General features: G+C 45.0%; 1 protein-coding gene across 1 annotated transcript; it reads right to left on the reverse strand.

Annotated features, from left to right (window-relative positions):
- Nucleotides 1–3,852: 3,852 nt before the first annotated feature.
- On the reverse strand, nucleotides 3,853–10,479 carry cyth4a (cytohesin 4a). The gene is made up of 13 exons (XM_084437614.1): nucleotides 10,453–10,479; nucleotides 9,304–9,347; nucleotides 8,899–8,957; nucleotides 7,866–7,932; nucleotides 6,928–7,046; nucleotides 6,675–6,755; nucleotides 6,418–6,530; nucleotides 5,948–6,096; nucleotides 5,192–5,303; nucleotides 4,917–4,993; nucleotides 4,714–4,782; nucleotides 4,267–4,418; nucleotides 3,853–3,979 (listed from the first exon to the last, which is right to left on the reverse strand). The coding sequence occupies exons 2-13, from the start codon at nucleotides 9,313–9,315 to the stop codon at nucleotides 3,898–3,900; spliced, it is 1,092 nt and encodes a 363-aa protein (XP_084293740.1). The 5' UTR covers nucleotides 9,316–9,347; nucleotides 10,453–10,479; the 3' UTR covers nucleotides 3,853–3,897.
- Nucleotides 10,480–11,130: the final 651 nt, after the last annotated feature.

An 11,130-nucleotide genomic window follows, 5' to 3' on the forward strand; every position in this document is an offset into this window, starting at 1 on the left:
GATGGCACCCGCAGAGACAGAGAGGACAACAGCGATCTCTACGTGAGACGGAGCGCGTCGGGAGGGCCGGACGCATGGATAGGGATCGCCTGAGGATAGCGTGGGGTTGCGTATGCGCTGCCACGGCCGGGCCACGGTGTCGTATTACCGTACTTACGTAACCTTCCTCGGGAGGAAGACGGCAGCGGCCATCCTCTGGGGGCCAGCACTACGTCAGTCCCCTGTGTGTTCAGTACTACGTCAGTCCCCTGTGTGTTCAGTACTACGTCAGTCCCCTGTCCCAGATAGCAAGCGGATGTGTAATGATTCTGGGCCATATATGGGCCGGAACTAAGCCACAAGGGCCAGATCTGGCCTGTATATGGCCCAGATCCGCTTGCTATCTGGGGTGTGTTCAGTGCTACGTCAGTCCCCTGTGTGTTCAGCACTACGTCAGTCCCCTGTGTGTTCAGTGCTACGTCAGTCCCCTGTGTGTTCAGTGCTACGTCAGTCCCCTGTGTGTTCAGTGCTACGTCAGTCCCCTGTGTGTTCAGTGCTATGTCAATCCCCTGTGTGTTCAGTGCTACGTCAGTCCCCTGTGTGTTCAGTGCCAGTGACTGATAATGAGCCTAGCGCTGCTGTTTACCTGGGCTGATTCGATGTCCCGTGTCATCTGGTGTGAAACGCCCCCCACACACACACACACACACACACACACACACACACCCTCCCCCCGCCTCTCTCAGTATTACCGCCATTGTCACCGAGTGACACCCACTACTTTTGCAAGAGCAGCACCCAGTACAGCACCCAGTACAGCAGCAATACAGACACCATCCCATCCATTACACGTTGTGAAAATATCAATGTCGTCGCCTTTACAAGACGCAATGTTTGTACCACTTTGACTGATTGATACGGTTTTATGAAATGATTTGGGGGCCTCAGCAGGTCTGTCATTACAAAGGCATCGTTTTTGTCTCAGTGTGATACAGCGTGTGGTAGAGGAGGAGTCGCTGGAGCACACGGGGAATTACAAGCCGTTTTATTAGGCGCAGGTAAAAGACGAACGTTAGAAGCCGACGCACGATGAGGACACCTCGTTGTGCGTTTCATATCAAATACTGTATGTCCCAAGTGGACCGTGTCCACACCTGTCCAGCGGGTTACTATGGAGAAAGGAAAAGTGATCAGCTGCGCTCTCACCCAGTGAGGGAGTGGTGGAGTATTAGCTTACCAAGGACACTTTAGTCATGGATTGTGTGTCTAATCCACTGGAGTGTGTTATAGAATGCGTGAATAATGCATGTTGTCGACAGGTCAGGCGGTTCCTATGGTACTGTAACATACTGTACCAGTCCACAGCCTTGTTCACCATGACTACCGAGTGTCTGTAATTCCTCTAGAGGTTTTCAGATACAGGTTGTATTTTGCACTTTGACTTTTATAGAAACCTTGAAAACAGAGTAACAATTCATAAAGTAACATGAATGAACATGTGCACAGAAATTCTAACGTGAGGACTTGGGGTATGCCAACCAATGTGAAAATTTCAGCACAAGATTTTAAAAAAATAAACAAAACAAAGAAAAAGTTCACTGTCTTCAGTCATTTTTATCTCTCATTCATGGTAAAACTCTATTTTTGTAAAAATGTACTTATTTCGCTTCACTGTTCTAATTCTGTATGATCCCTTGTGCAAACATGCCCACATTTCTCAACATTCGTCTTGTCGACAGGGCTGGCTGGCTGACCTCCATTCACTCCACTCTGCTTCTATGCTGCAGAAGTGCTGACGTGGTTCCAGCTCTTCTGGCTGCAGATATGAATGTAGAATAAAGTTTGTTTTCGATGGGTGGATCAGTGTGTTCCTCCCACCCTTGTTTGAAGAGAAAAATCTGCTTCTGTGAAAAGCACCTAGGCCGTTTGAACATTTAGATTTGTTTGATGTGTTCCTTTGAAGAGTGTAGGGAAAAAGTAACAACACAAATGTCTGACCTTGATGTACTGTAACATGATGTAACAAGTACATGGTTGATGTAACATGTATAAGAACATGCCAATAGAGAGATGAAGGTCAGTGAGTATGCCTCTGGATTACACCCTTGTGTAATTAAATGGTTAATACCGACGCACTGTTCATCTGTGATGGATAGCTAGTGTTGTATCTGTGATGGATAGCTAGTGTTGTATCTGTGATGGATAGCTAGTGTTGTATCTGTGATGGATAGCTAGTGTTATATCTGTGATTGATAGCTAGTGTTGTATGGATAGCTAGTGTTGTATCTGTGATTGATAGCTAGTGTTGTATCTGTGATGGATAGCTAGTGTATCTGTTATGGATAGCTAGTGTTGTATCTATGATGGACAGCTAGTGTATCTGTTATGGATAGCTAGTGTTTTAGGGGCATTTCAGTGTCTCGCTCTCAACTCCCTTCTCTTGCTTTTTCTCTCATCTAGATCTGCAGAGATAACTAACCTCAGAGTAGACACACATACATACGTACATATCACCAACACGCACACTCGCACACATTCACAAACAGTACACACATACGCACACACACACACACACACACACACACACACACACACACACAAACTGCCGCACACAAATTCAAACACACAGGAACTTGTGCACAGGAAGACAGCAGATATCATGTTACTTAAAACACCACAGGTGCACTGTTCAGCTCAGTACAAATACATCAGCTCTCCTCTCTGTAATATTAGTATTTACACAGATACATAATACCTGCACATCATTGTTTAAAACACACATAACAAAGTGCTTGACCACACCAGACATCCCTGAAGGAATGGAAAAAATAACTGGATGCACAGGGTGTTAAGTTCTTCCTTTAGTTTTCTGGAACCTGGCGACCAGCATCGAAGGTAACCTGGCGCCACCTGCTGGAGGATGTGTTCATGGTCCCGATCGTCCCTCAAAAGGTTGGACTGAAGGTTTATGAAGTACACACATATTGATATTCAGACAAAACGTTTATTCAGTACAAAAGTTGTCTTTTTTCAACACTGTAGACATATAAGGACAACTATGAGTCATTTATAGACTCTAATTATATAATATGTACAAAAGGCATTCCCAAAATGTAATTTAATTCCATAGATATATTTACATGTACACAAAGCATATTCAATACAATGGATTTATGGAGTAACGATGCTACAATATAATTTTTCGTGATCTCAAAATGGCAATGGGTTCATATCACGAACCAATAAAGCTGTATAGTATTTCTCATTTATAAATTATACATGTATAAGTTTAGCTGCTACTATACAGAGTGCACACCATGGGTCAATGCAATACTGGTACTGTATGTTACAGGTCAGTAGAAGGAAATTCCATTTTGGTGCAGGGGTTCATGTGGAAGTGAAATTGCTGATGTGAAAATTAAAAATTCCATTTCACCATATGAACTCAAGCCAGTTTGAACCCGTACATTCTTATCAAGATTGTCATTTGAGTTAAAAAGGAAAAAAACGAACAAACAGTATCAAACAAAATGCTACAATTTGTTGCCTCCTGATTAATTTTCAGCACAGTTCATTCTGACCCACATGCTTGTCTCTAAGAAGTATTCACAAAAAAATATTTTTTTACTTTAGAAAGCTGTGTGACTTCTGCTCGCCTCATGAATAATATAATAATACACTGTGAGGTTGAGCGGAGTTTCTGGTTTGTCTTCATACTGTAAACCACATGCAAGTTGCACTTCTCCTTTTGTCTCGTAAGGCTAAAAGAGGGTAACACAGTGGTAAAGTATTACACTATACTGGCAGAATTCAGTTCCAGTTCAGTTTGTATGAGTTAGTCTCCCAGCAGACATTTCATGTCTCTGTAGAGGGAGGCTCTAGAACTTAGCAGGGCTGTTTTCCCATAATGCCCTTGTCTCAGTCCTCTGGGGAGTTGTTGATGACTTTCCTCTTTCGCATCGTCACCAGGTCATAGAAGGGGTCCTTGGTGATGCTGACTCTGAGGAGATTGAGGTTGAGATCAATAAAGGTAAACACCATGTCACGTTATCCTGTTGATTGACAGCTTCAACTGGTATTATAGGCCTCTACTTTGTCAGCCCAGGAATTGAATAGAAATTGCTATATGAGACCTTAATTTGATCAAAGATTAAAAATATATTTTTCAAGAAATAATATATTGATCCAAACATCCAATATATTGGATGTTTGCATCAAATCCTGAACTGACTAGATTGACAGGGAGGGGTCCCTAACCCTCCACGTGTTCTAAGGTTGCATTCTGACCTGATAGACTTTATCCAGTCATCTCGCTCGTCTGCGGTAGCAGCCTTCATCCTGTAGGACTGATGTTTCCCCTCCACCACCCTGCCTCCATTAACCGTTTTACACGCCTTGATCTTCTGCCCTTTGGGGCTATAGATCTCTAGACAATACTGCTCACACACACACACACACACACACACACACACACACACACACACAAACACACAAGGACACACATTCAAAACGCCCAACGCAGACACAGATAATCATGACGTGTGATCATGTACTTTGTCAATCAGTACAAATGTCAAAATGGTCCAATTACTCATTGTGTTCATGTGTGTTCCTCTCTCAGAAATGAATCAGTGACTCATGCCGTGACAGATAATGAAGATACAGAGATTGTCTGTGTATTTCCTTATGGGCAGAACCACTATGGCAGAGCTACTGTAGAGGCATGTGCTTTACCTGTCTTGTCTCTTCTACTTCTCTCACACATAGGTTCTCAAGAGGAATGATCCCTATAGGGTCTTTGTCCTAGAAAAGAGGGGAGATGGAGGATGAAGGCAGGGAGGGGGATGAGAATCGAATTTAGCATCCTGTATTCAACATACTGTATTTTAACGCTTTGCTTTTTCCAGCTCCGTCGGTGCCTGTAGAGATATACTCACCGTGGTGTACTGGAAGTAGTACAGGCAGCCGTCCGTCAGAATAAACCATCGTCTTTTCCACGTTTTCACTCTGCCCCCTGCGGTGAAGAAAGACTTGTTTCATCAAGTGAGCATTTTGCGGTGTGGAGGGAACTCTCTGACATTCTCCACGCAATCTGTATCGCCCACACACCACCAGCCTTTGTTCACTTCAGCTCCCATTGCCAGGGGGGAAAAAAGTAGCACTACAAAAGACTCGAACCAAACTGTCAGTGAATGATGACAGATAATCTCACCCATTTTTCGCAGCCAGCCCTCTCTGTCTGGGTTGAAGAAAGTGTGCGTGAGATCATTCCCATCATCCTCTGGGATTTTGAACGGCTCGTTGCGAATGCTCTCATACAATTTCTGGAGGCGATAATGAGGTAGAATTGTGAGTTTAAAAATACATTTGACATTACGGCATAGGTAATGGGCCAGCGATATAAACAGCATGCTTTCCTTCCCCAGTAGCCAGGGCCCGGGGACATATCGCTTGAGCCAAGCGATATGTCCTGTTCTCCTATTCACTGTCTTGCCAAACAGGTGCAGAAGAACAGTTGCCAGCACAGGTGGCTAAAACATAACAGAGCTGTCAACCAGTACAAACCAGGCTGAAAATAACAGATTCCATCTCTCTGAACCGGTTTATAAGCAATTCACATTTGTTTCACGTTGGTTTAAGATATGGGCACCATGACAATTAAAAACAAGAAATGTGTGTGTGTGTATGTGTGTGTGTGTGTGTGTGTGTGTGTGTGTGTGTGTGTGTGTGTGTGTGTGTGTGTGTGTGTCTGCGTGTGTGCCTGTGTGCCTATGTGTGTGTGTGTGTGTGTGTGTGTGTGTGTGTGTCTGCGTGTGTGCCTGTGTGCCTATGTGTGTGTGTGTGTGTGTGTGTGTGTGTGTGTGTGTGCGTGTGTGCCTGTGTGCCTATGTGTGTGTGTGTGTGTACTGTATTTGTGTGTGAGAGAGAGAGAGACAAAGAGAGGGTGTTGAAGAGGAGAGACCCTGACCGTGAGCAGTTCCCTGGGAAGGTCTCCTCCATTGTTGATGCCGCGATTCATGGAGACAAAGCGCTCCAGGCTGGGCTTGTCCTTCACGTTGGGGTTGTGAAGGCTGGTGTTCAGCATGATGATGGCGAAGGACAGGATGTAACAGGTGTCTGGATGTACAGTACCAACACACACATATTAACAGTATTAGATATTTTCAGCATTTCAGTTCTGAGTCATAATCCGCCTTATAAATCCAAGAGCACAGTATTACCTACCTGCAGGACGCAGTAAATGAACCCTGCATTGAAATGAATGTAATCTCTGTGAACATGCCTGACATTCTGACAGACGTGGGAGGTTGCTGCTGCTTGACTGCTAGCCAAGACTGTGACAAAGGCTACGTCAGAAATGTTTCCCGCTAAACCTTTTTTGCATCTGGACCCGAGTGTGCGTTTTTTTATTTTTATATATGAAGCGGCTGCTTGTACCTGTTGACTGGAAGACCCCTGTGTTGCAATCGCAGTAGCGAGCGGCGAACGCCTCCATCATCCTGTCAATCTTCTGGGCCTCGCCGGGGAGACGGAAGCTCCACAGGAACTGCCTGTCACCGCCACCGACACGGAGACACGCGAACACAGTCAAACGAAATCTATAGAGGAGTGACATCTCTACCAGGATGTCAACACGGCCGTCGCAAAGATGCACGGCGGCAGGAGGGCCTGTGTGAGACGAGCGCAGAACTAACCTCAACGCCTGCACCAGGTTGAGGTCGGAGAACTCGTGAAGGTCTACAAAGGCTTTGAGGACCTGAAGGTGCATGTCCTCCCTGAAGATATATACAAACAACAACACAATTGTCATGGTTGGAATTGACACTCAAATAAACCATAATAGCCCGTAATAACAGTCAACTACAAACGATGATCACCGTGACCACCCTTTTGTTGTCGGTGTCGTCGGGTCAAGTACGTTTGTATTCCTGAGCAAAGCTACCGTACCTCTCCCCCAGGAAGTCCCCTATGGCCGTCTTGTTGAGGCCTTCCTCCTTGTACAGGAACTCCGCCACCTCCTCTGGCGTCCAATCTAACAGGCCGTGGTCCACAAGGTAGCGAATGCCCTGCAGATGAGAGAGGCGGGGGAGGGGGGTTATAAGGGGATAGAGTCCAGGGGCCTCATTTATCATTGTGGATACACCCTTTTTCATTTACACCTGATGTGCTTTTCTCCGCAAATAATGTGATATATACACAATATTTCCCATCGAGTTTTGTCATGATACGTTACATTATTTGCTCAGAAAAGCAAGTGCAAATATCTGGTGTAGCCTACTGTAAATGAAAAAGGGTGTATCCACAATGATAAATGAGGCCCCAGATGTGACACATACATGATGAACAGTGGTGCACTCGAGATACACGCAAATGTAACAGTGTTTCAATGCAATACGATCCAACTCGTTTATTGTCTGTATGTGCTATTATTCCCCCCCCCCCCCCCCCCCTGAAATGTGTCTTCTGCTGACCTCCGAGCTCACATTCATCGACATAGGCTACAGCACATTGTGTTTTCGCTGCACTTTCACATATCAGGCTTACGTGCAGGGTGGTCATGAACACAGGGGCTTTGTTCCGAGGGTTCGACCTCTCTCAGGGTGGATTTCAGTGGTCGGTTACTGTGGGTTGAGCAGGAGCGTGAGCTTCACGAAATCTGCTCTAGCCTACTTCAGATAACAGGATGTGGCCCGTCTCTCATTCTTCACCTCCCCCTCACACTACGCCTTTTGCACCGCGCGCAGTTTTGCAGAGATCAGTCACGTCACTCTCGTAGCTTCCGCTCATCTTCCCGAGAAACTTGGCTGTCACACTGCGGTTGAACTCCTCAGCTCTTGCAGGCTTCCGCCAGTGAACACGACCTCCGTTACCGAGGTAAAACTCACCTTTTTAGGGTCCATGTTGAATTTCTTCTTCCCACACAAGAACCTCTTGTTCCTCACAACATTTTTACTGTGGAGAGACAAAACAGTGATAGAGGTTAATGCCATTGTTGGGTGTTTTTGATGAGTGTTAATGCTCTGGCTGTTAATGTAGCCTATATCAGAGGTGACGTGGCACTCAGTGATGTTGAGATGCAGACTGCTGTGGTGGTCCTTCCAGGAACAGGCCGTTACGGGTATAAAGTATGAGGTTTAACATGTTCCACTAGCTGAACCTAAAGCCACAAGTTACACAGTAAATGTCGCAGACGCTTACGTGAAGGAGGTGGCCACAGGTGCCTCCTCCACCTTCTCACTCTCCTGAGGCTATACAGGACAGATGGTTAGGATCAGGGCCTTTGTGTGTGTGTGTGTGTGTGTGTGTGTGTGTGTGTGTGTGTGTGTGTGTGTGTTTGTGTGTGTGAACTGAGAATAGACTTAGAATTCTCACTTGTCTGAACCTACAGCGATGATAATCAGACTGGGAGAGGGGTGATGTGCGTTAATTAAAGGGTGATAGCAGCAGTCCTCTGCAGTCTTACCTCTGGATGGGACTGACGACGCGCTACACTTGAGAGAGAACTCTCACTGTAGCTACTGTACAGTACAGTAGCTCTCCAGGTAAGGACGAGACCAACTGGCCAAGAGTGACTAAAACCAATGGCACATTTCTTCACAATATTTCCTAACATCAGAAGATTCAAGGTTCAGGATCTGATTTATTGGCCATGTATGTGATTCACACATACTAGGACTTTGTCTAGGGTAACGGTATACACTGTTGCAGGCGACATACAGTAGGACAGGGTGCAGGACAGGACAGGACAGTGCAAATGCAGTACAAAACACAGTGCAAACACAAAATACAGTGCAAACTGAATACAGTGCAATATATAAAATACAATATACTGTTAAAAGGGGGGGGGGGGGGCAACAAATATCTCTGGAGTATAATATTCTGAGCGTCAGACACCATAACCACAGCAACCAAACTTACTTCAGCTCATCCATGTTCTCTATTTCCGTCGTGACGTTCTCTGTGTCCGACCTCAGCCCCTGAAGAAATGGGAAGTGACGAAGATAGTAGGATGAGATGACAAAATGTTAATATTACAGCTGCATCTGGCATGTGACTCAAACTCTTGACACACAATAGGTACCGTCCATTCACACACAACTGGAAACTTTTAGGTTGTCATAATAACAAATGTGAATGAAAATGTCCCTTGGGTACTGGGTTGTGTCTAACCAAAGAGTCTAATCAGATATATAATTAATCAATCAATTGATATCACTAATTGATTGACTGATTGATGGTCCATTCTCTGGAATTATACTTTCGGTGAAGCTCAGCCCCATACAAGCGGAAGGTTAGCTGAGAGGATTAGCCACTGTAGCCTACCTGGATCTTCATGGTATCAATCTGACGCTTCTCCAGTAACGGGGCTGTGGGTCAGACAGACACTTGTTCACACACATATACAGTTTGACACGTTGATGAAGCACCTAAAAACAATATTCTATGGACTGTATACACAGCTGCCAGGGCCGGCCCTAGCATTTCAGCAGCTCTAGGCGAGATTATGGAACACCTTCAGTTTCGTTTTGCTGACGGGGGACGGGGGGGGGGGGGGGGGGGTGTTGCTGCGCGATTTGTTGACGGGGGGGGGGGGGGTGCTGCTGCGCGATTTGTTAGCGGGGGAGGCGCCCGGCGCTGGGCGGAGGCGCCGCACCGCATTGCGAAGCGTAATAGAGACAGTAGGGATTACGGAATGAAATTATTTTAATAAAAATAAAAAATAATTTTTTTTTTTTTTTTTTTGGTGCTCCTTGGCCAGGCGCCCCTTGGCCATTTGGCGCCCTAGGCGACCGCCTATTTCGCCTATGCCTCGGGCCGGCCCTGACAGCTGCCTTCGCACTTCTGTCTGGAGATACAGTATTCAGAGAAGCCAGTACATTGACTTGGAAAAACCTCCCACAAACTCAGTGTTTTTTTTCATTTATTATTATTATTACCCAGCTGTATTTCTCAGCACTCAGTTAAAAATAGCCACTTAACTTCTCCTTCCACTTTACCAGATAGTCTCATGCAGTACATATATACCATTTGGACAATCATGATCCAATTTTCTTTACTTAAGTGCATCTCACTCTCTGTACATCTCACACGCTGTGCACATTTATGAACAGGAGGTGTGTGTGTATTTCTGAACATTACTTGACAATCAGTAACAAGTGCCCATGCAGTTATACAACTTTATAAAGATACTGACACTGAGCTATTCTAATCACTTATCTGAGCACAAGATGTTACTGACCTAACAACTGAATACAGTGTAGTATTTCATGTGTCTAGTCTAAATCTTAGAAAACATTAGCCCCAAAGTTCACTCTGGCTAGGGACACAGTTCGCTGCTACAAGACTAACACATTCATTATCAGATAAATACTTCTTTTTTTTTTAAACGAAACAAAAAGTTTTACACTGATAACATGTTTAGTCTGTCAATGATGTGTGAAATGCTTTGATAATAAGGTTATAAAATAGTACCTTTCCCCCAGAGGAAGCTGTCTTTTCTCCGGCAGCCCATGTTGTTGGTGTTGAGAGAGACTGAGCCTAAACAGGAAACATGTGTTAGAGTCAAAGTAGAGCAGAGGAGCTTCCTGTGATGACAGGATGACAGGTTCCTGGCCATTTCAGAACAATGCCACTCAAACCCACTTATTCATTCCGATGGGGCAAATTATGACATGACATATGACAAATATTTTTTTTGTGCCTCTGTGCATCATGCGTCTGACTTGTCAGCACAGAGAGAGAGAGAGTGTGTGTGTGTGTGTGTGTGTGTGTGTGTGTGTGTGTGTGTGTGTGCGTGTGTGTGTGTGTGTGTGTGTGTGTGTGTGTGTGTGTGTGTGTGTCACTGGACAAAAAAGTCCTTGCTGACTTTTTATACCTACTGTATCTTGACAATTCCAGATAGTGTGTGGCCAACAGCTGCTGTACCTCGCTGACAGAACAGACAGAGGTGAAACTGACAGGGCCTCGAGGATTCTTAATATTTGGCCCCATCTAGTGAGCGTTCAGCTCAAGTGTAGCTCATTATAGTGGACAGCAAAGATTGTATAGATCTTACATCGGCTTATTTTATCTGCTCGAACAGGAGATACAAAAATAAAGTGGATAAGCCGCAACCTGAGATGTAGCATATATCTTACCATGTATATTTTC

Source organism: Borostomias antarcticus (genome assembly GCF_949987555.1).
Source record: "Borostomias antarcticus genome assembly, chromosome: 5".
Classification (NCBI taxonomy): domain Eukaryota; kingdom Metazoa; phylum Chordata; class Actinopteri; order Stomiiformes; family Stomiidae; genus Borostomias; species Borostomias antarcticus.

What these genes read in the sequence shown, in the direction of transcription:
- cyth4a (XM_084437614.1), bottom strand. An exon ending in TTCCCAGGGAACTGCTCACG is followed by an intron (nt 5,304 to 5,947) that starts GTCAGGGTCTCT and finishes TATCGCCTCCAG; the next exon opens with AAATTGTATGAGAGCATTCG. An exon ending in AAGTAGAAGAGACAAGACAG is followed by an intron (nt 4,419 to 4,713) that starts GTAAAGCACATG and finishes TGTGTGTGTGAG; the next exon opens with CAGTATTGTCTAGAGATCTA.